Source organism: Panicum virgatum, chromosome 7K (assembly GCF_016808335.1).
Source record: "Panicum virgatum strain AP13 chromosome 7K, P.virgatum_v5, whole genome shotgun sequence".
Taxonomy (NCBI): domain Eukaryota; kingdom Viridiplantae; phylum Streptophyta; class Magnoliopsida; order Poales; family Poaceae; genus Panicum; species Panicum virgatum.
Window position 1 is genome coordinate 51,740,915 of NC_053142.1, and position 23,517 is coordinate 51,764,431.

General features: G+C 48.0%; 3 protein-coding genes across 3 annotated transcripts; 2 read left to right on the forward strand and 1 right to left on the reverse strand.

The window, feature by feature from the left end:
• Positions 1-5,130: 5,130 nt before the first annotated feature.
• On the forward strand, positions 5,131-7,208 carry LOC120642122. The gene is made up of 3 exons (XM_039918532.1): positions 5,131-5,572; positions 5,771-5,976; positions 6,689-7,208. The coding sequence occupies exons 1-3, from the start codon at positions 5,483-5,485 to the stop codon at positions 6,945-6,947; spliced, it is 555 nt and encodes a 184-aa protein (XP_039774466.1). The 5' UTR covers positions 5,131-5,482; the 3' UTR covers positions 6,948-7,208.
• Positions 7,209-17,133: 9,925 nt separating this feature from the next.
• LOC120642123 (WD repeat-containing protein 44-like) lies at positions 17,134-21,586 on the forward strand. The gene is made up of 7 exons (XM_039918533.1): positions 17,134-18,657; positions 19,493-19,583; positions 19,780-19,937; positions 20,022-20,073; positions 20,224-20,306; positions 20,483-20,576; positions 20,754-21,586. Exons 1-7 carry the CDS (start codon positions 17,350-17,352, stop codon positions 21,338-21,340), a joined length of 2,373 nt encoding a protein of 790 aa, XP_039774467.1. The 5' UTR covers positions 17,134-17,349; the 3' UTR covers positions 21,341-21,586.
• Positions 21,587-21,976: 390 nt separating this feature from the next.
• Positions 21,977-23,112, reverse strand: LOC120642124 (dof zinc finger protein 1-like). The gene has a single exon (XM_039918534.1). The coding sequence runs from the start codon at positions 22,908-22,910 to the stop codon at positions 22,278-22,280; it is 633 nt and encodes a 210-aa protein (XP_039774468.1). The 5' UTR covers positions 22,911-23,112; the 3' UTR covers positions 21,977-22,277.
• Positions 23,113-23,517: the final 405 nt, after the last annotated feature.

The window sequence follows — 23,517 nt, forward strand, 5'->3', positions numbered from 1 at the left end:
TAATTACCGCCTGGATGGGCCGGCGCGACCGCTGGCGCAGCGCCCATGCCTCCGGGAGTGGCGACAGGGACTGGGTCGGCGGCGGCGAGGGGCAGTACTGGCAATGGATCCACTATGGCGGCTTCAAGCACACCCTTGATGCTCTTGGCTGCCGGGGTGAGTTCCACCACACCATTCTTGGCCCAGAACGAGCCGCAGCCTGGGGAGTGGCTATAAGGACGCCCTTGATACTCTTGGCCACCATGGCGAGTTCCATGACATCCTTTTTGGGGCGTTAAGCCAGAACAGGGGGCACACAAATCTAGACGACATTTTCTGTAACTTGCTCTAGAAATATTTAATGCATCACATACAAAAAGATGTTAAACCCTTACGAGAACAAACCCAAACTTTCTAAAACAAATTAAAACAGATGTAGACGAATCATAGATCTAACACAAAACACGAGTACATAGAAATCGCAAAACGCCTACTCTATAGGGCACTGGTGTAATAAGTTGACCGTCGAGTATGAAAAACTCAGTGTAAATATATACAAATAGCATGTTGACCCACACAACTAATATGGTTAGATTGGTTATTTTTTCCTTCTCAAATTTATCTATTCATTACTATGATTCTATGTCCTCTTTGTGAACATACTAAAAAGAAAAATATAGAAGTAAAGTGGTAGTTCAACTTTGTACTCCTGCAAGATGTGATAAAATGTAGAGCAGAAATCAGAAATTAGAGAGAAGTAGTGAGAGTTTAGAGTGAATGATTTCTCATGACCCCTTGGTCATTTCTTATATAGAAGGAGGGAGTAGTGAGCAAAAAACTCAAAAGCCCCTTTTGGTACAATATTTTCAAATGAATCCTTGGACTGCTACATGTGTCATCATTTGCTAAATTTAGTTAATTATGCATTAGATTTTATATGAGTTATTTGTTTAGGATTTTTATAATATTTGTTTGGTTGGCCTTTTTTGTTACTAGAAACTTAGATATTTATTTATATCTATTTGACACGTAGTATTTTTTGGCTAATTTGATTTCTAAGTTATATGAAAAACCAAGTTGCTAATATTAATTCCATTGTTTGCTTGCGCTTACTATGAATCTTTAATTCTATACTTAGTTCAGAATTTTTAGTTCATCTACTATTTTTGTGATTTTATAAAAATGTTATAATATGAAATTATTTGAAAAAAGTGTAAGGGATATGCTCTCGGTTGACACCATGTTTTTTATTTCTAAATTTTTGTAATTATTTTGAGTTGCAAACTCATACAATGGTGGGAAGTAGTCTTATACTCTTAAATTTTAGCCTATGATATGATTGTTTCGTGAGGCAACCACCTCTTTCTCTCACCTTACTCTCTCTTCATATCACCAAAAATTCTATGTAGTATTGCATGAGACGACCTACGAGACCGCTGACATGTAGCAATGTATCTGCTCTTAGAATTTTATTGAATTGACGTGCCCTGCCTTACCTACCAGCTGCTCATACAAACAAATCAAATACCTATTGGCGATTTGCAAAGAGTACCAACCTGATTCTATGAGTCCTTTTGCAACTCCTCATGTAGTCCTTAGTAGGCATGGCCACATGGGCTCTCATCGTTCGTCCACCACTGAGCAGTTTTCTGTGGTTTTTTTATTTTTATTTTTTTTCATTTTTTACAAAAATATATTTCTATTTTCGAAATTTATAAGAATATACCCCGGCCGCCCAGCTACCGGGCGGCCGGCACCTGGTCGCCCCGCTGCCGGGTGACAGGAGCTTATCTGTAAAAATTTTCGTAAAAAAATTGCGTTCCGGTCCCTGAAGGACCGGCCGCCCGGCAGCGGGGTGGCCGGCCCCTCAGGCCGCCCGGCAGCTGGGCGGCCGGTCCAGGCTAGCTGGTTCTTCAATATTTTCAGAGGACGGAAAGAGCTCGTGTTTCATCTGCCTGCTGGTCTGATCGTGACAGTGAGGAACAGAGGTGGTGGCGGCTTGAGAGGAGGCACATGGGTGGGAGCACGCGACCCGTCGCTGTCGGGAGAGCAGCGGTGGTGCGTTGTCCAAAAAAAGTGGGGTCCATGTATTTTTTTAGAAAAAAAAATAATTTATCTTCACCATACGATCTCTGTTTTTTGAAACCGATTGTACCATTGCATTCTGTGTGATGAGGGGAACAAAACTAGATCCCACTTGCATATATTTTGATGACGTTTTTCACTTGTTCCAAGTTGCTATATACTGTTACATAAGTTGCCAAAATTTCTATACATAACTTGCTACACTTGTAAAGTAAGAGTTGCAACAAAAAATAGTATTTTTTTGTGTAAGTTGTCAAGAAAAAAGAAATTTACCATCAAATCATACTTTGTTATGCACAGGAGTTGTCACAAAAGACCAGAAAAAGTGTCATGCACACGAGTTGCCAAAAAAATCTTATACTAAGTTGCCACACTTGTAATATAGAAGTTGACAGAAAACAGGAGGTGTCTTACACATAAGTTGTCATACATATAACACATAAGTTACCACAAACACAGAAGGGGGTCGTAAACATAAGTTGCTACACATATAACATATAATTTGCCACACAATACAGAAGGATGTCCTACATATAAGTTGTCACATGAGTTGTTGGTGGACAATCTGCTTTTATGACAAACTCGTATAAATGAAATGATATTTTTTATGGCAACTTGTATAGTATAAGTGTGACAATCTATGTATGCAACATTGTGCAACTTATGTTATATTATATAGTAATTTGATACTGTTACAAAATGTCGTTGAAACATATGTAAGTGGGATCTAGTTTTGTTCGGCTCGTCGAGTAGAACACTGTGGTGCAATCGGTTCTCAAAACGGAGCTCATATAAGTGAGATAAAATATTTTTTAAAGAGAAAAAGAGATGGACCACGGCAGCCCAATTTCATTCGACGAGGGACCGCAGCAGGCCGCACCGCGCAGGTCGCGCGTTTTTTTTTCACTTTTATATTTTTCAAAATCATTTTTTACAGAAATATATTTTCGGTTTCACAATTTACAGGTTTGTACCCCTACCGCCAGGCAGGGGGCAGCAGGGGGCCTGCCGCCCCGCAGATGGGCGGCAGGTATATGTAATTAAAATTGTGAAACCGAAAATATATTTCTATAAAAAACGATTTTGAAAAATATAAAAATAAAAAAACGCCGCAGGTTACGCCCTCCGCGTGAGAGCGACAGGTCGTCAGATACCTTTTTCCAATTACATTAATACTCCTGCTATCTGCTAAATGGGCCCAGGATCGAATGCGTGCTGCCGGAAGCACTTTCGCGACGTCATCACGCGCGCGGGTTTTTTATTTTTATATTAAAAAACAAAATTTCAAAAATATATGTCGAATAGGGAAATTTTCAAAAATGGGTTCCTGTCGCCCATCTAGGGGGCGACATGACCTAAATGTAAAAAAAATTACATTTAGGTCCTGGCGCCTAGGGCGCATTAAATAGTGAACTTGTAAAATCGATATAAAATTATAGAAAAATCGAAAAAATACATACTCAACTGTTCTGGATTCTATGGAATAATATTTACAACTTTTGTTACATAAAGTTTTCATTTGATCAATGTATATAAATCAAGAAAAATAGTTCTTGTACCTAAAAAAATCTAAAATAATTCATTTGGTCTAGTTGTGTTTATCTAAAATTTACCAAACTTTTTTTATATCTCTTAGGAAATAAAATAATGGTACTATAAAAGTTATGGCTTTTAATACTCAGTATAGCAGCATGGATAAATAACCCATTTAAACTAGATATATTGCAAGATCTAATTTAAAAACTCATACTAGAAATGTTTTCTGGGCCTACCAATTTTGTAAAAGCATATGCTCACCATATATAACACTCTGGCCAAAAATGACATGCATCCAAAGGATGGATTTTGAGATTTAAATAAAAGTGTGTTAAACTGGTATTTAAAATAGAGCAAGATACATTGATCAAATGAAAAACTTTATGTAACAAAAGTTGTAGATATTGTTTCATAGAATCCATAACAGTTGAGTTTGTATTTTTCTGATTTTTCTATAATTTTATATCAATTTTACAAATTTACTGTTTAATGCGCCCTGGGCGCCAAGACCTAAATGTAAATTTTTTTTACATTTAGGTCCGACAGGCGACAGGCACCCTGTCGCCCATTAGGGGGGCGACAGGCACCCATTTTTGAAAAATTTCATATTCGACATATATTTTTGAAATTTTGTTTTTTGTTAAATATAAAAATGAAAAAAGCGCCATCACGCGCAGCAGCGCGCGCGACCCCAATTTTCCGGGCTGTCTCGCAGCCTGGACCAAAAGGTCAGAAAATAGTGTCCGACTAGGCTTCTTGGAAGGGCTTGAGGAGCGTGGTTGTGCGGGCCTAATCAATTTTGCCGGTTCTGTTGGGTTATTGGCCCAAACACTAGTAGGTTCTTGAGAGGCCGCCTGAATCCGATATGCACTGCATCCATCCATGTTGGGTTGCATCCAAAACTCGGGCACCAGATAAACCGAAAAACATCGATAATAAGCAAACAAACTGCGGCAAACGTGTTGGGTTGCATCCAAAACTGAAACCTAATTTAGCACGAATCGCAGCGATACTTGGACAAAAGTCCGGTTTACACCCTCACGGATGAAAAACCCGAGCTGTCGTCGTAACAAAAGCTGAAAAAAAAAGATACTACGTGCAGTCTGGTCAGCTGTCCCGATGTTCATGTGTCCCTTTCAAGCATGCTGCTCATCAAATACAAATTGCACGCGTTGCAAGCAAACACTAGTACCTCATGGATTCGTGCAAGGAGGAGGAGCCTCCATCTTTGGTTGACACGTCGTACCGTTGGTGCCAAAGAAGAAAGAAAAGGCTCACCACCATCTCGATCGCCCAGTTGGCTTGGCCACCCGCATAGCGGAAAACTAGCTAAAGCATCTGCCACTAGCTAGTCGCTCTGCTTTGGCAAGCAAATTCTTCGCCCGGAAGTAAGGAAATTTACTAAAGCATGCAGCTAACAGCTGCACAGCAATAACATCCCAAGCAATCGATCATGAACGAATCTGGGGCCGCTGGGACCGCCCGTCAACCAGCTAGAAAGATCGGAGTCGGAGGCGATCGAGGCAGGTGGTGTGGGTATCAGACGATCGAGCGGGCGCTAAGCTAACACGTCAACATCAGAGCTAGTGCCGCATCGCATCGCCTCACCACACCTCACCTCCCCGCTAAGCTCAGCTTATCCGGCCGGCAGCTTTGTGCCTTTCTGCTATCATCGTCGCCCCCCCTTGCATTGGACCTAGCTAGCTAATCTCTCTTTAGTCTTTTGTGCCAACGACGGAGCGAGAGTCGGAGGGGAAAGCGAGAGCTCCCCGTGCTACTAGCAGCTGCGGCATCATCGATCAGTCTCGCTCCTCCGTCAATCAAGCACAAAATAATCAAAATCCCCAGGCCGTGATCGGCATCGGCTCGCTCCGTCAGACCCATGGCGTCCATAATCATCATCGCCGTGGTGTTCGTCCTGGATGTCCTCGCCTTCGTCCTCGCCGTCGGCGCCGAACGCCGGCGGAGCTACGTACGTGAGATAGATATCGTCTATGCTGCTTGCTAATAGTAATAAATCCTCTTCTTTCTTCTGATTCGATCGTATCGACTCTTATCTCTGTGCGATTGCTAATTGCTATCGATGATGGAGCTAGACAGCCAGCCATGGAGGGGAACCAAGTAGTATTCGTTCGAAACCGCCGCTCAAATAAAGGTTGCTGTGCTGCAGGTGACCTACGTGAACGTGGACACGTACGGGCGGGCCTACTGCGTGTACAGCTCCGACGCGTCCACGGCCTACGGCGTCAGCGCCCTGCTGCTGCTGCTCGCCGGCCAGACGGTCGCCATGGTCGCCACCCGCTGCTTCTGCTGCGGCCGCGCGCTCTCGCCGGGGCGCTGGCGGGCATGGTCCGGCATCTGCTTCGTCGTTTGCTGGTAATTAATTATTGCTAGCTGATTAATTAATTAATTTCCTGCCTAACCACAACAACCTTGCATTGGTGAATCAGCAAGCTTAAGCTAGGGAAACCTCGGCAGTATTATTGTTTTGTTTTGTCCGTCTCTCATTTGTCACGGTGTTACCTTACCTGTGCGATTACGCCCGGCCCCCCTGGGATTTGGGTTTTTGAAGTCGTACACCCCGGTGCTGGCACCTAATCTCAGCTAGTTGCACAGCAAACAGCACAATTTGGCCCATTGACTTATGTGAGCTTGCAATCTGAATATACATAGTAGATTAGTACCAGTACATGTGTAGTAGTATGTCTTGGTTGGCTGTATACCATGGGCAGATGGGCTCATCTGGCTGCTGGTTTATTTGCAAGTCGGTATCCGGACAGTTCATCACCTGGCAGATTTATATGGTTGTGGTTGCCCTGTCCCTGCCCAACTCTTCTTAGCTACCACCAAATTCTTTTTGAATAAAGGAGAGAGATCAAATCGGCAAGAGTTAGTTTAGATAGGTATTCAAACTCGAGCCACTCTGGGAGAACATCTCTGCTAGGAAACACACTATGTTTGGCCAACAGCAACAAGAGTCAACAATAATACAGTACCAGTGCAGTTTAGTTTTATGCAGACTTGAAAACTATTACAAATACATTTCTCTGACAGTTGTGTGTGTGGATGATTAATTATATTGGTGCAGCATCACGTTCGTGATCGCGGAGCTGTGCCTGCTGGCGGGGTCGGTCCGGAACGCGTACCACACCAAGTACATCCCGCGGCCGAGCGACAGCCCGCCTTCGTGCGCGATGCTCCGCAAGGGCGTCTTCGCCGCCGGCGCCGCCTTCACCTTCCTCACCGCGCTCTTCACCGAGCTGCACTACCTCTTCTACGCCAGGTCGCGCGCCGCCGCCGCCGTGCCGCCGCCCATCGTCGGCGGCATCGGCATGACCCGCATGTGACTGCTGCCTGCGTGACCGAGTGGTGATTGACACTGCTAGCTGCTGCTGCTTCTGTACATGATGCGTGTGATTGACCTGCAGCGTGTGGTAGTAGTGTGACGTGTTGCCCTGCCCCTTGGGCTGCCTGCGTGGTGTGCGTGTGTATCGGATTCAGGAACATTCATACGACCTGATGATGCATTGCCAGCTGAAATGCATTTTCCTGCGCAGTGCATACACATTCAGGAAGGACTAATTAAACTCTGTTGCTGTGCCTGGTAACTACCCGACAGTCAAGATAACCTTTGGCTAATCACGATCTGCACGGAATAATGGAAATCATGCGTGTCCGTACGGGCCCGTGAACCATCAGGCTGGAGCTGCTCCGCGCTGGTCCTGCTCCCGGCGAGCAGAGGAGCTTTGTTTATGCTCGCTGCACTTGGCAGGACACGACTCCGTGGATCCGGTTCGGGTGCCGGGGGACCGAGGCGTGGTCGGCGGCACCGGTCGTCGACGTCGCCGAGTAAAGATCTCCTCGGCTGTCCCTGCACCGCCGGGCCGCATCTCCGGCTGTTCCTGTGCGGTCCGGCAAGGCCGCTGCTCCTAACTACTGCAGCAATGGCGCCAGGCGGTGCTGCCTCGCCGTCGTCTCTGCTAGCTGCAGGCCTGCAGGAGTATTCTAGTGGAGTGCTAGTAGGCCGGTGCACTACTACCCTGCTACTGTACTAGCGTAGCATGCGCGCGTGTCTGCCGGCGGCGGTTGCGGCCTGATTGGGGGAGCATAGCATGCCTAATTCCTCCCGTGTCTGCTCTGCTCGATTGCACGGACGGACAATCCATCGGTCGGGGATAATCTTGTCTCGCTGTATCGTCCTCGATGTCTCGATGCTGATTGTGCTAGCTTTGGTGGTCCTTGGTCGGCGTCGCCCCGTCACGTCGTGGCTGGTCTTCTTGACTCTCGACACTCCAGGGATGATGGATCTGATCTCGGTCGTGATGCGTGGTCAAGGGCAAGCTAGGCCTAGTGACATGTCGATCTGGTTCAGACAAGCTAGCTAGCGGCCAGATTCGTCCTCGATCGCCATGGACCGACGTGGCCAGAACAACGAAAAGATAGGTGGCTCATCTGCCCCCCGCCTTTTTTGCTTTTTTTTTGCCCTTCGCGAGAAAAAATTCATAAATAGATCCCGGCGAAACCATTCTTGTTTCTGGACCCTAGGAGTAGGCGCCACAGCCCCTGGCACGCCGAGGTTTCACGTCTCGCCGCCGTGGCCCATGGCGCTGAGGTGCACGCTCAATTCCACGTCTGCGCCAGCTTGGCGGTCGACGTGGCCGAGATCGGCGCCCTAGATCTTGGCGCCGACCTCGGCGCCATGATCCCTGGCGCCGAGGTCCACTATACTGGGGCCGCCATTTCTTTCTTCTGTCTCTCTCTTCTCTCTCTCGCCTCGCTCCCCTTCTGCGCTGCCAAAGCCGCCACCCGCCCTCGCCGTCCACCGTGCCTGCCCCGCCGAGGCTCGCGCGCGGCGCGGCAGCCCAGCCTGGTCCTGGGTGGGCGGGGCGCCCACCCCAGCTCGTCTTGGCTAGCAGCGTCCCCCCCCCGCCCGCGGGACGCCTTCCTGCGCGGCCCGCCGCCGCGTGGGGGCCGGCCACGGCAGAGGCCCGCCTCTACTCACCGGCGTGGTGCCCGTCCGCAGGGCGGTGGAGGACCGCCTCTGCTCGGCGGCGTGGGGGCCGGCCGCAGCGTTCCCGGCGTCCTGCGCCACGTCCTGCCCCGGGCTCTGCAAACCGGCTGCCGTCTATTGAAGGTGAGAAATTTTTCCATCAATTCAAATATGCTAGTTTAGCTTAGAAGTGAAAAATTGGTTAGTAATTAATTAGCAAAACTATATATAGAAATTTAGTTTGTTCTTGGTTTCATAATTTAGTTAGAGATTTAGCAATTTCGGTAGCGAATTAGCTAGCAATGTAGAAATTTAGTTGGTTCTTTTGTATTGAATTCAATTAGTACTTTTCCATGAATTTGAGATAATTTTAGGTGGGATGGAGCTAGCAATGTAATTCAGTTAGTACATTTGTATAGTGAAGTAGCTAGCATTGTAGAAATTAGAAATTTAGAAATTAATTTTGCAAGTCTGCATAACTTGAACAATTTCATTTATCTACATTGCACATGTAATTACTCTCGTGTTGTGCACACAAATAGATGAACAATGTAGTCACTGTTTATCATAGAGGAAGTATCGAGGAAGATGATTTTGGAAATATTAGATTTGTTGGAACGCAAAGGCTCCCTTTGTTGTTTGTTCAACGACTGTTGTTTGATGAGATGCTTGCAAGGGCTTGTGATCATATTTATTGCAATTCAAATGAGGGTGAACTCAAAGTTGAAGGGGTACTTTACTATGGTAAATCGGACTTAACATAGCATAGACGGCTGCTCCCAATAGCATGCCAGGATGATTGGGAGAATTACGTAAATGGTGACATGAAAAATGAAATTCCATTAATTGATTTGGTTGTGCGCAAGTTGTCAAGTGATTCAAGCACTCGTATGCATTCTCCCCCCGGGATTCATTGGCATTCACCTCCTGACCCCACAATAGTAAACTGTCCGGGAAATGTGCAAGATACGGTTGCATGAACTTGCATGCCGAAGTCATATCCTAAAATCTCTGATTGCATGAGCTTGCACAACGAACCGTAGAAGCACATTGGCACATCAATTCCTTCGGGTATGGTTGTTTTACGCTTGCTCCATGGAATGAAAGTTGATCCTGAGGAACACATTGGTGCTATTGGTGCTATAGTGTGGTGTGCCAAATGACTAACAATGATTTCAATAATGCACCTATTGTATACTAAATCCATGCGTAAAAATTTAGGAGGGGATAGAGGATACCTTGCTCTTGCAAATCTGTGGTTCCAATCGGAGTTTTCAAGGTCCAATTTCTCGATTGAGATGGTTCGGCGAGTGGGAGTTGAGAAAATAACCGAGAAGATGGTGAAAGTGGATGGAAGTTCGAGGAAAAAAGGTGGGGGTTGTATAAGTATTCTACCTCGGCGCCGAGCTCAGCGCCAGCGTCCTTGGCGCCGAGGTCGGCGCCCAGATCCATGGCGCCGAGGTCGGCCACGTCAGCTACCATGACAGCACAAAGGTGGAATTGGTGTGCCCATCTCGGCACCATGGCCCACGGCGCCGAGACGTTGAGGCTGTGGCGCCGACCTCAGAGTCCAGAAACAGAAATCATTTCGTCAGGAGTCTATTTATGAAATGTTTTCGCGCGAAGGAAAAAAAAAGCAAAACAGGCGGCATCTGCCCTGCCCCATCGGAATGGCATGCGTGCAATTCTTGCTTCGCCCCATTGCCATTCTGCTCTGTTGCAGCAGCGCGCACATGATTCCCGGCCGCGGCCGGTAGCCTGGACGTGACGGTGATTGGGACGACGTAGCTAGGTAAACGTAGGTCAGAAAATAAGACAAGCGACATGCTGCTTCACCTGACCTCTCTCTCTCTCTGTTGCTCTCTGACGGACCAGAAAAATGGTGGAAGTAGGGCTTGCATTGGGTTGGGCGAGGCCAACGCCTGCTCTACCGACCGGCCTACCTTGTAGGGCCTGAATGGATTCCTCCTAGCTAGGGAGCAACCAAACCCACATGCCTACCTTCTTGACTAGGTCATCGCACTGTAAACACAAACAATATATGGTACCTTGACATAGCTTTAGATTCTCTCGAAAACAATTGGTGAAGCAGCTTCTCCGCTAAAGCTAAAGCTATTTTGAAAAAAAGTTTAACGAAAGAGCTTTTTCTTTGTGAAAAAAGTTTAGCGAAAGAGTTTTTTTTTGATGAAGCTAGGTGAAGCGACGTTTTTATGGCTTCATAACCCTGCTAGTGGAAGTACATGGATGACTTCAAGCTTGAAGCTAGTTACAAAATGATCATTTAGCATAGCTTCGTGTGAAGCTGCCCAGGAAGCTTATGACAAACGGATTCTATATCTCGTGGGTTTGTGTGTGGACGCTCTTTTTTACCTTTTCCATAAAAAGATTAATTTTAAACTAGCTTATTATGGCAATGATAGATAAATATCTCTCGGCGCTGATGCAAATCCTTCTTTTTAATCATCTGAGTGGATAGATGAAGCAGCTAATTAATTAGTAGCTAGAAGCAAGAATCCTAGCTGGGATCAGTAAAGATTCTCCTAGCAACATGCGGCAACAAGCACCGGCGGCCGGCCGGCGCCGCTCCGTGTCCAGGCAGCATGCATTTCCAGCTACGCACTTGCCATTTCCAACATGCCTGCATGCATGTATATATCAACACAACTCACTCTGTTCTGCTGGCTGTGGCTGATTTACTGCGGGAGAAAAATACTGCTGATTGGCTGATAACAGGTGGTTGATGCTGATTTGATATGAGAGAAAAATACTGTTTACACTCTATTCTGCTGGCAACCATCAACAGTATTTTTCTGTAGTTATATTGTAACCGTCAGCAGAACATATATACTTATATGCTTGCTTGGCCATTTGCTATATAGGAGTACATGTAACCGTGTTGATAAAGTCGTCCTCATCAGCCTCACACACATATACTATAGTTAGTGTACGTGCAGGCATGTCAGGACGCGGCTTAATTATATTATTATTATTACATACCAAATAAAAGGCCCGGCCCCTGCTTGTGTATTTGTCTACCTGTCTTTCTGTAGCTTTAGTTTTGCGTCACTTGGACGCTAACCAATGCAAAACACGGTGCCACGGCATCATCATCTTTCTTTTTGGTTTTTTTGATGAACATTCTTTCGTTCAGTTCAGGGGATCATGTTCGTTCTTTCGTTCGTTACGTTCTATATGGCACAACATGCATGCACAGCGTGGCAACGAAGATCTATCGATGACCAAGCCAATGCAATTAGGCGAACATGCGTACGTGTATACCAACAGCTAAGATCGGCTGCCCCGGCCGTGCGCCTCTCATCCTAGCTCTTCGTCTTGGGATTATTCTTCCTTCGTTGCTTAGCTTTGCTTCCTTTTCGGATGCTGGGGTGCCATTTGCATTGCCTGCTTCTAACACAGGCATGCATATGATCAACCAACGCGCTGATGGATCGATCGGCGAATGATCTAGGCTGGAATCTAATCAGGCCATCCAGGTATAAATAAAATAAAACTACGTGCAGCCCAGCCAAACGAGATCCTGGAACGTGCCCTCCCTGATGGAATTTCTATTAATTAGCGCCGTCCGCCGTGTGCGTGGTTGGTGTGCAGCTGGGCGAGGATTAATTAAGAATTTGGAAAGCGATTAGCAGCTAGCAGAGAGGATCGCAGGATGGTCGATGCACGGGAGCTAGCTAGGGTACGTCCTGCGCGCTAACAAAGCTGTCAGTCGGAGGAGCTAGCTGCTGCTGGGACGACTAATTAATTAATTGAGTAACTATACTATCGGGCCAAGAAATGCTGGCCTCCCGTGAGTTCTGGCCCCACGTGGGGTGAGTAACTATACTATCGGGCCAAGAAATGCTGGCCTCCCGTGAGTTCTGGCCCCACGTGGGGCCCGCATACTGTTCATGCGGGTCCCACACACTAATCACGTGGGCCCCTTGTACTATTCAGGCGGGACCCACGTGGGACCCACGTACTATTCAGGCGGGACCCACGTACTATTCAGGCGGGACCCATGTGGGACCCACGTACTATTCAGGCGGGACCCACGTGGGACCCACGTACTATTCAGGCGGGACCCATGTATTATTCAGGTGGGATCCACATGGGGCCCACGATTCTATTAAGTTAGTCTCTTTATCTTAAAAAAAATAATTTCCTTCTATTATTTGACAATACAAAATATATTTAACTACTTCCTACATACAAAAATAATAACTCAACTTTGTATACTACATCTACATGTGGTAGTTGTACTACTTTTTGGGTTTCGATTTGCCTCCGTAAACCCGTGGGCCCAACGATTCTATTAAGTTAGTCTCTTTATTCCTTCCATTATTTGACAATACAAAATATATTTAACTACTTCCTACATACAAAAACAATAACTAAACTTTGTATACTACATCTACATGTGGTAGTTGTACTACTTCTTAGGTTTTGATTTTCCTCCGTAAACCCACAAAATATAATTAAACTGTTCATTCATTTATAATCTTACTTTTTTCCCTACTAAAGTAATTAAACTATACCTCCTGACACAAAAAAAATTCTAAGGAAAAATTACATGTACCTCTATACTACAATGCTTGAGATTAGCACGCTCTCAGACACAAAACTACTATGCCGCCTTACTGTAATTTTTTGATCTAACTCAATACATCGATACGATATTGCTTCGAACATAGTAACAAATAATATCTTTCTATTAATATTTTATGTCCACGTTTTTTTACAGGCGCGCTACGCGCGCCAACCTGACTAGTATACTCTAAGCAGCAGGCCAGCAAGCAGCCATTGACCTGACGAAAAGCGCCGCAACGTGCCTCAGACTCCTCCATTATTGCACGCCAGCAGCGGCCATTTCGATCCCTCCATCGCCTCGCCTGCAGCAACATGCATGCCCACCAACTTTGGATGCGGTCGGTGCAAGAACGACACTCCTGCCCTGCATGCATCTATCAGCAGTGTCCAGAACAAGAAGATATATATGAGCGGTACGCTTATGAAGATATGAGGATCGCCGTTGTACATATCTATCCTTCCCATCATCAAAATAGTACAGAAAATTAAAACATGGCCGTGTGTAAGCAATGTACTACTAAGAAGGGGTTAATCTGATGAAAGAGTTTTTTTTGACGCCTCTCATTTGGGTACTGTTACAAGTAACGGCGACTAAACGATGAAACAAGTAAGATCGATCACAGCGGAGACACAAGATTTTACGTGAAAAACCTCTCCAATGCGAAGGGAAAAAACCACGGGCACCAGCCAGCAACACTTTTCATTATTATCAAGAGTTTGGGTTACAACGCCGTATGGCGGCTTACAAGAGAGTAATGGAGTAAACCCTAATCGAGGGTATATGTACTGCGTTGCCGTTGGCTTTGCTCGGGCCTCCGCTTCGCTACGGCAGAAGTCGGCCAGCCCAATATGAATTTAGAACATATCCAACAGGTATAGCTGTAGCATCTGTTCATACACGCACGCACGCACCACCCTACACACATCATACTCACACCACACGTGTACAATCAGACCTACAACTGCACACAGATACGAAGACCGCGTTCTTCCAGAGATCACCAGAAACCTCCAAGGCTCTGTAGGCTTCGGGCGCGTCGCAGTCCCTTTGTAGCTCCACACGTGAAAGACAACGGAGATTATTTAAGATATTGTACACTATATGTACAGTACCCCTGGTGAGGCACGCGAGTTGCGATTCCAGGAATCCGCGCCCGGCCGCTCGCTCACCTGGGGAGCGGACCAACTGAGCTATCGCTCCGTCCTCATCTGATGAAAGAGCTAGGAAACCCTTGTGCTGAATTTACTTTGACCTAATTCTAGGTACCGACAAAAGATACACGGTTAGCTGTTAAAATTTAGCAGGTGATTTTAGGTAAAAATTCTATGTCCTGGTGTAATTAAGAAAGTGTATGTGGTTCCTAAACAAAACCAAAGTTTTCTTTAGCTGGACACAGCCACGGGATGCAGCAACCAGCTGGGTGATCACATGCGGAGGAATAGTGATCCATGGACGTGCGCCTAGCGAAAGCTCCCAAGTTAAAATATTACTAATTCATCCATGGCTTCGTTTTCCTGGGATGGGAATGGGATAGCTGACTCACAAATAAAGCCCAACCATGAAGGGAAGCTGATGGGCCTTGCATTCCACAGCTTAATTAACGCGTGAGGTGATTTCTTCTCGTAGCTGGGAGGTTAAGTCCAAATTAATTAAAGCCTCACCACCACCAAGGCCAATCATTGGCACACATTTGATGCTGCTCGTTGCATTGCCTAGTCCATACTTAACCCTCTCTGTCTTAGTTTAGTAACGCGGCGTGTAGATTTACTACTGCAAGTTTAGCGCCACCTGTCGGGCACAGCAGCCAGCTCAAGCAGCAACATTGTCGGCGCCTGTGGCATTGGCTTCATGGGACAACTTGGCTTGCAGCGGACTGCGGCGGGATGGTCAGTTTGGTTGGCCTTCCCGGTGCGGAACATCGTCAGAAGATGGCGCAAGCGACTTCTTCGGCTTGCTAGCACGGCAATGGAAGTCAAGTGCGGGAGCGGAGCAAGTAGGTGAGGTCGGCCTACGGCGGTGGCTCGGCATTGATGGAGATCTGGGGTTGTGGAGCAACATTGCTCACCACCCGACGGCGACTAAGGAAACAGAACCGTGGCCTGGAGTACTGTGGCGGGTGTGGCGAGGTCCCCGCGCGTCGTGATTCTTTGAGGCGACGAGAGTGAGGTCCAATGGCGGAAGTGGCAAGGCCCTCGCGCGTTGTGTTTCTCATGGTGGCGACTGCGAGGCAGCCTACGAGAGGTCCAGTTTTGGTGGTTTTTCACTCCGCCAGGAGGTGGGTGGTGTTGCAGCGGCGCGGCGGCGGAGGATCTCGCATGGCGGTGGTCTTCCCGGTGCGGTGCTGTCTGCATCCTTCGATTCCCTATCGATGCTGAGTGACGTTGGGAGTTCGATGCAGGGTGGCATCGGGAGGTTCTCGGCTACTACATGAGTGTGGTTGTTTTGGGGGGTGCCGCAGGCTCCGGTTCTGCTACGTTTGCCACGCAAAATTTTTTTCCCGACATGGCAAAGTTTGCCTTTCAGAGATGAGTTGGTTTGGCTTGTGTCGATGCCCCAATCAGACCGGCCTGAGCCATCGAGGAGTGTTGAGTTCGGCGTGTGTTGATGTCTCAATCCAACCCGCCAGTGTTGCCTGTGGTTTTTATTTTTGTTTGTGTTGTCTGGTTATGACCTCCCAAGGACGTAACCTTGTATTTTTCTGTTATATTAATAGAAACGCACTCGTCGAGTGTTGTTCATTCAAAAAAAACATTGTGAGCGTTATGCACTTATGCTAGCACCTTTCTCACTCCATCACAGTCGACCACCAAACAGAACAACCGGCTACAAAGCAATAAACAAAGTGATCAACACTATACGCGTTCTAAGCACACGTTACCAGTAACTTTCTCCGTAATAATCTAACACAGAAACTCCTGCGTATAAATCAGTAAAGGAAAAAGTTACAGACTGTGTAATTATATGATGACTTGCTACTAATTGACAAACTAGGAACGAAGCGGTACATGACGTAGTTGCGAGACAGTGAAACGAACACGACGCGGGGAAATTCAAAATTCACTCCTGGTTGACTCTCTTCTCTGCATCTCATCTTTTTTTTTTACAGTACTTGCCCTGGACGCCACTCTTTCTTCAGTATCTTTGTGACACAAGCTGCTGATGTATTATATATTACCACTAGTATTTCTTTGAGAGGTTGCTTGCGCTAAGCAGTCTCTCCACGTTGTGTCATCCGTTTTTCACCTTCAATTCGTGAGCCACCAGACTCCATCCCTGTGAGTTGTGACATCTATAAAGTTACTTTCAAGACTTCAAGGTTCAGTGTTACTGCAAAACCATTGGGAAATGGATGCACGTAACACTAACACGGCAAAATCAAACTAATCCTACATGTGTACAGGTTTCTGCGAATAAAAAAAATTAAAAAAAATAAAATCTTACAAGCAACGAACTGACCTAGCTAGGATCAAACATGTTTGGCTGTGCCCACTGCCCATGACACGAAACGGGAGGGACAGCATTTCCCGTTTGCCCGTGCAAATGTCAGAATAGCCGGGATCGGAGGCGCTGCTGGGACGCACGATTAGCGTGATCCGATCCAACACATTTTGGCCTTTTTTCCAAGCGCTAGTGGTCGTACGAGAACCACTATTTTAGCAGGATATTTCCCCCGGGCCCCACCTGTCATCGTCGGACTTTCCTCGGCGCGATACTGGGGATCAGCACCTGGCACGGTGCCGGTGGCGCACCCGGATCGATCGACGTGCCGAGCAGGAGCAGCCGCCGTCGCTGATGATGTAGAGCTGTAGAGGTGTCGGCTCGGCTTGTCTTCCTTCTTCCCCCTTCCATTCCACCAGCTCAGCTCAGCGAGCTGGAGTGGTGGTGGTGCTGGTGGAGGTGAGAGACGACGACGCCCCGCGCACGCAGCAGCAGCAGCAGCAGCAGTAACAAACAAGCCCCCCCTGTGATTGTGATTGTGATTGTGATTGTGCCTCTGTGAGCAACACGGAACCAAAACCTCCCATATACTCTAAATCGCTCGCCATTTGGGCGGGCCGGCGCTTCCCTTGCCCCCCGCTCGTCGCCGACCCGCCCCGCCCCGCCCGGCCGCGCCGCGCCGCGCGAGAATAGGTGGTTGGTTTGTCGGTTCACGGGGCCGAGGGGAGCCGCAATGCCGGAGGCGGCGGGCCCGGATCCGCCGGGCGAGGACGCGGAGCAGGAGGAGGAGTTCTACGAGTCGCTGGATCGGATCCTCTCCTCCTCCTGCTCCTCCACCTCCGCCTCCGACGACGACGCCGACCACCGCCGCCGCAGGCGCTCCCACCGCCACCTGCAGCCTCCGCCCCCGCCCGCCCCCGTCCCCTCCGCCTACGACGTCTGGATCTCCGAGCCCACCTCCGTCGAGGAGCGCCGCCGCCTCCTGCTCCAGCGCCTCGGCCTCTCCTCCGACCCAGCGCAGCCTCCCTCGCCGCGCCGCTCGCCTCGTTCGCCGTCCCCTCCAGCGTCTCCCCCGGCCTCGCCTCCGCCGCGGCCGGAGCCGCCCGCCGAGGAGCCCAGATCCGGGGGCCTCGGGAAGCCGCCGCTGGCGCGGAACCCCAGCTCCAGCGGCGGGGAGCAATGCCGGATCCGGAACCTCGACGACGGCACCGAGTTCGAGGTCGGGGAGGTGCACGAGGAGGTGGTCCGGGAGGTGGGCACCGGCCGCCAGCTCACCCTCGAGGAGTTCGACCTCTGCGTCGGCCGCTCCCCGATCGTGCACGAGCTCATGAAGCGGACGACGACCGCCGCGTCCTCGTCCGCCTCCGATCATGCCGCCCCCGCGTCCAAGCCCCGGAGGAAGCCTGGGGGAGGGTGGCTGCGCGGCATCAGGCAGCTGGCTGGCAGTGTCGCGTACGGCCGCCGCAGCACCGAAGAGGGGGACAAGGAGAAGGAGAGGGAAGCGCGCCGCCTGAGCTCCGCCACCGACGACAGCCTTGACGGCGCCGGCTCGCGAAATGCGGGAAGGGTCCGGGTGCGCCAGTACGGCAAGGCGTGCAAGGAGCTCACCGGGCTGTTCATGACGCAGGAATTGGCTGCCCACTCGGGCTCCGTGTGGTGCATCAACTTCAGCCTGGATGGACGATACCTTGCAACTGCTGGAGAGGACCGTGTCATCCATGTGTGGGAGGTGTCGGAGGGAGAGAGAGAGGGTGAGTTGCTTGGGGAAGCTTCGGTGACAAAGGAGAATGGCGGTGGCTGCAGCCCGTTTCTTGCAGTTGTTGGGAATGATTCACCGGAGATCGCTGCATTGTCACTGACCTGTGCTGATGGAGGCTATGTGGAGAAGAAGAGGAGGCCGAGGAAGCAGAGCAATCGAAAGTCTGTAGGTTCTGATCATCTAGTTGTGCCGGAGTGCGTCTTTGGCTTCAGAGATAAGCCAGTTTGCTCGCTCCTGGGGCATGCTGCTGACGTCCTTGACCTCTCATGGTCCAAATCTCAGGTATGGATTTGTGATCTTCGATTGAATCTTTCAACTGCTCAAGCACATTTTGTGGGTTTTTTTTGCAGTAACTGTGAAACGTCATTCAATAATTGTGCATCTCTGTGTTATTTAAACATTACTTATGACTGTTTCTGATGAGTTCTAGGCTTCTAGTATGGCTTTAATAAGGACTATGCTTGTCAAAATGGCTAAAAACCAAATGAAATGTGCAATGTGGCAAACAAGACATGTTTGGCATTTTGCCTCGTGAGAAAATGGGCTTAGACTGCATGTTGCCTACAGAAGCACTACAGTAATTTTCCAACAGTACCGGGTGAATTTATTTTGCATTGCTTTGCCTATTACTTATCTGGGAAAACCTTAAATCACTTCTTCAGGCAATAAAGAAAGATTATAACTAATTATTTTTCAGACAACATAGTACAGACATAATGACATGCTTCACATTTTCAGCTAAATGACTATGTTTAAAACAGTTTTCGTCCATTTGTTGTTGCAGTACTCATGGTAGTTTAGCTGGAAGATTTGTGGGACGCATTTAGTATAGTTCAGATATTGTAATTTAGCTGATCATGCACTGCATCTTCCTGACTGGTTTCAAATTTCGACTTGGGTGTTGTCCATGCAGCATTAAGGAATAGCGTATTTGCATTTTTTTTTACAAACCTTGTGAATGGTCATAAATAGGTCATTGCTCTGCTCTTTTAAGCCTGCTTCTTTTTGGCACTTCAGCTCTTGTTATTGTCCAATCAGAAAACAGTTAGATAATAAATGACTTGTTAATTGCCATTACTATGACAAAATAGTTAATGATTTTAATGTTCTCTTGCAGTACCTGATCTCGTCATCCATGGACAAAACCGTTAAACTTTGGGACATCACTACCAGTACCTGTTTGAAAACATTCTCACATACAGACTACGGTGAGTTTGGTCACAGCCTCACAGGATACTTCTGTCCATTTGTTATGGTCTTTTATTTTTTCATCGAAGTAAAGGGGCATTCCCTTATGTTCCTCAGTTCTATTTGTTTGGCCTTATGACCAGCATTATACATTTTTTGGGAAAACAGACCAACATTATAATTGATTTTGCTTCTTTGCAATCAACCTTTTTGCAGTAACTTGCATCCAGTTCAATCCTGTAGATGATAACTTCTTCATTAGTGGATCACTCGATGAGAAAGTTCGCATCTGGAACGTCCGAGATCGTAAGATTGAGGATTGGAATGATCTTCATGAGATGGTTACCGCTGCTTGTTATTCCCCTGATGGACAGGTTGATGCAGTTCCCTTCTGGTACATATTTCTTTTTACCACAAAACGAGACATGCTTACATTTTAATCTCTGCGGTCTTTGAAGGTTGCTCTGGTGGGCTCTCACAAGGGAGGCTGTCATATATTTGATACATCTGGTATGGCAGTCTTACTCCCACACATTCCGACTCATGTGCATTTATTCTTTTTCAATGTTTACTAAAGATTCTGTATCTGTTATGCACCGATAACCTTGAGAACTCCAGTTCCTCAAATGATGAATTCACACATTGGTTTAATCATTGCAGAGAAGAAGCTTCAGTATAAAAGTCACATAGATTTAAGAATTAGAAAAAAGAAGTCTGGACAGAAGAAGATCACTGGCTTCCAGGTAATGTAGCACAGAGCGTGCATTTCCCGGCCAATTCCTTTTTTGATAATAAAGAAAGACACATTCTTTTTTTTGGGCGGGGACTCTAGTAGGCGTACATTAATCTGTTGCCTCCAGCCTCCAGCATGGTATTGTTTGTCTATTACTTAGTTGAATATCTGTGTTTCATGCAACAGTTTGCTCCTGGAAGCTCCTTGGAAGTTCTGATTACCTCTGCAGATTCAAGAATACGGGTTGTTAATGGGGATGAATTGGTTCACAAGTTTAAAGGTAATGCCTCATTCTCCCATCATCTTAAATCAAATATTGTTCATTTTTCGTATAGTTACATGTATTATTTTTTTGCAAATATAAAGGAGGTTTACTTGCCTTATGAGCTGTATAAGCTAGTGTGCTAGTTCAGGGATTTAGCATGTACTTGGAGTTTAACTTTAATCCTTTCATCAGGGTTTCGAAACACAAGTAGCCAAATCTCAGCTTCTGTAGCTCCGAACGGGAAATATGTCATCTGTGCCAGTGAGGATTCTCACGTCTATGTATGGAGACATGACAACAGTTCCCACCCCAGCAGAAGCAGGAGTACAGTCGATGTAACCAACTCATATGAACATTTCCACTGCCATGGTGTGACCGTGGCTATCACATGGCCAGGTGCCGAAGCCCGAGGCTCATTTGGATCTCGCAGCAGCAGGCACAGTGATTCAGATGGAGCAGGGAACTCTGGCCGAGACGCCCCTGTAGAGAACACTGAGCACAATTCTGATTCAGCTGATAACAGAGGCAATGAGAGCCCAGTTTGTGAAGGTGCGGCAAGCAGAAGCGGCAGCAAGCATCCAGGTGATGGAGCATCCACATCCTGGCCTGACGAAAAATTACCGTCTGCCAAGAGCAGCCCCGGTCACTGCTCCTCTGATCTCTGCATTGGAGCTATGGATGTTCAGCGCCGGTCCGCGTGGGGTTTGGTGATTATCACGGCCGGTCGTGGAGGTGAGATCAGGGTGTTCCAGAATTTTGGTTTCCCAGTTCAAGTGTAAAGCTAGCGTGAGACTATCCCAGGGTTGTTTGGTTCTTTACTGTATAGATATCGTTAGGTCGTCGATAGTGTTACTGAAATGTTGTTCCGATTCCCTGTCTGGTGTCAAGATTGTACTCCAAGAACCACACTATCATATGGGTAACACTATGTGTTGATAAGAGGCTTTGTATAATTGTATGGTTAGCACACATTACCTCAATGTGTTCATATGTTTGCTTTCTACCATATATACAGTGATTTATTACAAAAATATTTTCGAAATTCATGAATTTGTATTTTTCAGTTTTACTCCCTCCGTTCCAAAAAGAATGTAAATCTCGTTTTTCGAGGAGTCAAACAATTCTAACTTTGACCAAATTTATACAAAATAGTATTAAAATAGTATTAATATATGTATTACAACATAAGTCTTTAGATTAATCATGTAATATATTTCTATACTACATCAACTCGGAGACAAATGTTAGTAATTTTTTTTTGTATAAATTTAATGAAAATTAGAAGTGTTTGACTTCTCGAGAAACGAGATTTACATTCTTTTTTGGAACGGGGGACCATTCTTCCCTGTCCTTGGTGTTCTGCTAGAGCTATCAGTACCGTTCCGTACTTGCGATGTCCATTTGAAATCAGCAGCATGTGCTAGTGCATGTATGCTTGACATAAACTTAATTTTATTGTCACAATAATCACAGCAGAGACCTTACATCCTCCCCTAGGCAGCTACAGATCATGATCCGCTGATCTAACCACTGGCCACGATTTCATTTTTTCGTTGTAATGACGAGAAGAAACGGTGAAACCATGGGAGAATTGAGCTGCTCGCATTCCTAGCTGGATATTAGCTCATCAAAACATACTGCCGGCACTGCATACTAGCTTGGAACTCGGAAGCACTGCTAAAAGCGGAGCCTCACAACGGCGCCCGGCTGCCGTGATCAGTTCCCCGGCGGCGGCCAGCTGAGCTCGAGGCCGGCGATGTCACCCCACGCGCCCGTGACGCCAGCCGTCCCGTCGTCCCACGGCGCGAGCCCGTCGTAAAAGTCCGGGACGCCCGAGTGGTGCCACGACGAGAACGTGGCCGCCGGCGCAGCGCCGAGGTCGAGCTGCGGCAGGAAGATGCCGTCGCTGAGGAACGGGAAGGCCGAGAGGTCCGGCATCAGGCGGTACCCGTCCTCCGCGCGCGCCGTGGTCTGCGGCGGCGAGGGCTCGGCGTCGGCGTCGACCCTGCGGCGCTTGGCGGCGCGGCGGGAGGCGCCGCCGACGGGCACGTCCCGCAGCGTGCCGCCGTGCGTCCAGTAGCGGCGGCAGGCGCGGCAGAAGTGGCGCGGCTGCGCCGTGCTGTAGTTGTTGTAGTAGCAGAACTTGGTGTTGGTGGACTGGCATCGCGGGCACTCGAGCTGCTGCTGCTGCTGCCGCCTCGGGTGGTGCTTGCGCGCGGCCTCGTCGCCGTCCTGGTGGTGGAGCACGGGGGAGCCGATCGGCTCAGCGTCGGAAGCGGCCGGACGCTTGGAAGCATCGGCGGCGGCGGCGGTGGCCGAGAGGGTGGAAGCTGCAGCTGCGGGCGCCATTTCCCGGGCGAGCAGGACAGCGCATGCCGAGGGCGGCCGTCGCCTTAAAACCAGCCGGCCAACCAGCGCGAGCGGAGAGGTAGCCCTGTGGGCGTGTGATCCCACTCGCTCTCTTCTCCGGGTGGTGATCGATCGATCTGGGGAGGCGGAATGAAATATAGGCTAGCTAGGTAGCCGCCGGCCAAGCTATTTGTAGCAGGTGGCATGACTGCACAGCGGCCGGCGAGGCGCAGCCGTCAGGGTCAGTCCGACCTGGACGGTCGAAGCGAACGGTTGGTTGGGTTGGGATGGGGTCCCGTCCCGTCCCGTCCCGTCCAAACTCCCATGTAGCATCCCCTCCCGCAAACAGTGCTGGATCGGCTCGATGCATGCTAAATTTTGGCAGAATTTTGGCCCTGTTTAGTTCAAAAAAATCGTAAACGCAAAATTTTGCGAAGGAATCTTGTTAATTTGAAGTACTAAATGAAGTCTATTTATAAAACTTTTTGCATGGATGGGCTGTAAATCGCGAGACGAATCTAATGAGCCTACTTAATCCATGATTTGCAACAGTGATGCTACAGTCCAAAAACTTTGCGTTTACATGTAAACTGAACTAAACAGGCCT

What these genes read in the sequence shown, in the direction of transcription:
- LOC120642122 (XM_039918532.1), top strand. Translation starts at nt 5,483, where the DNA reads ATGGCGTCCATAATCATCATCGCCGTGGTGTTCGTCCTGGATGTCCTC. An exon ending in CCGAACGCCGGCGGAGCTAC is followed by an intron (nt 5,573 to 5,770) that starts GTACGTGAGATA and finishes GCTGTGCTGCAG; the next exon opens with GTGACCTACGTGAACGTGGA. An exon ending in ATCTGCTTCGTCGTTTGCTG is followed by an intron (nt 5,977 to 6,688) that starts GTAATTAATTAT and finishes ATATTGGTGCAG; the next exon opens with CATCACGTTCGTGATCGCGG.
- LOC120642123 (XM_039918533.1), top strand. Translation starts at nt 17,350, where the DNA reads ATGCCGGAGGCGGCGGGCCCGGATCCGCCGGGCGAGGACGCGGAGCAG. An exon ending in GTTATTCCCCTGATGGACAG is followed by an intron (nt 19,938 to 20,021) that starts GTTGATGCAGTT and finishes CGGTCTTTGAAG; the next exon opens with GTTGCTCTGGTGGGCTCTCA. An exon ending in AGAAGATCACTGGCTTCCAG is followed by an intron (nt 20,307 to 20,482) that starts GTAATGTAGCAC and finishes TTCATGCAACAG; the next exon opens with TTTGCTCCTGGAAGCTCCTT.
- LOC120642124 (XM_039918534.1), bottom strand. Translation starts at nt 22,910, where the DNA reads ATGGCGCCCGCAGCTGCAGCTTCCACCCTCTCGGCCACCGCCGCCGCC.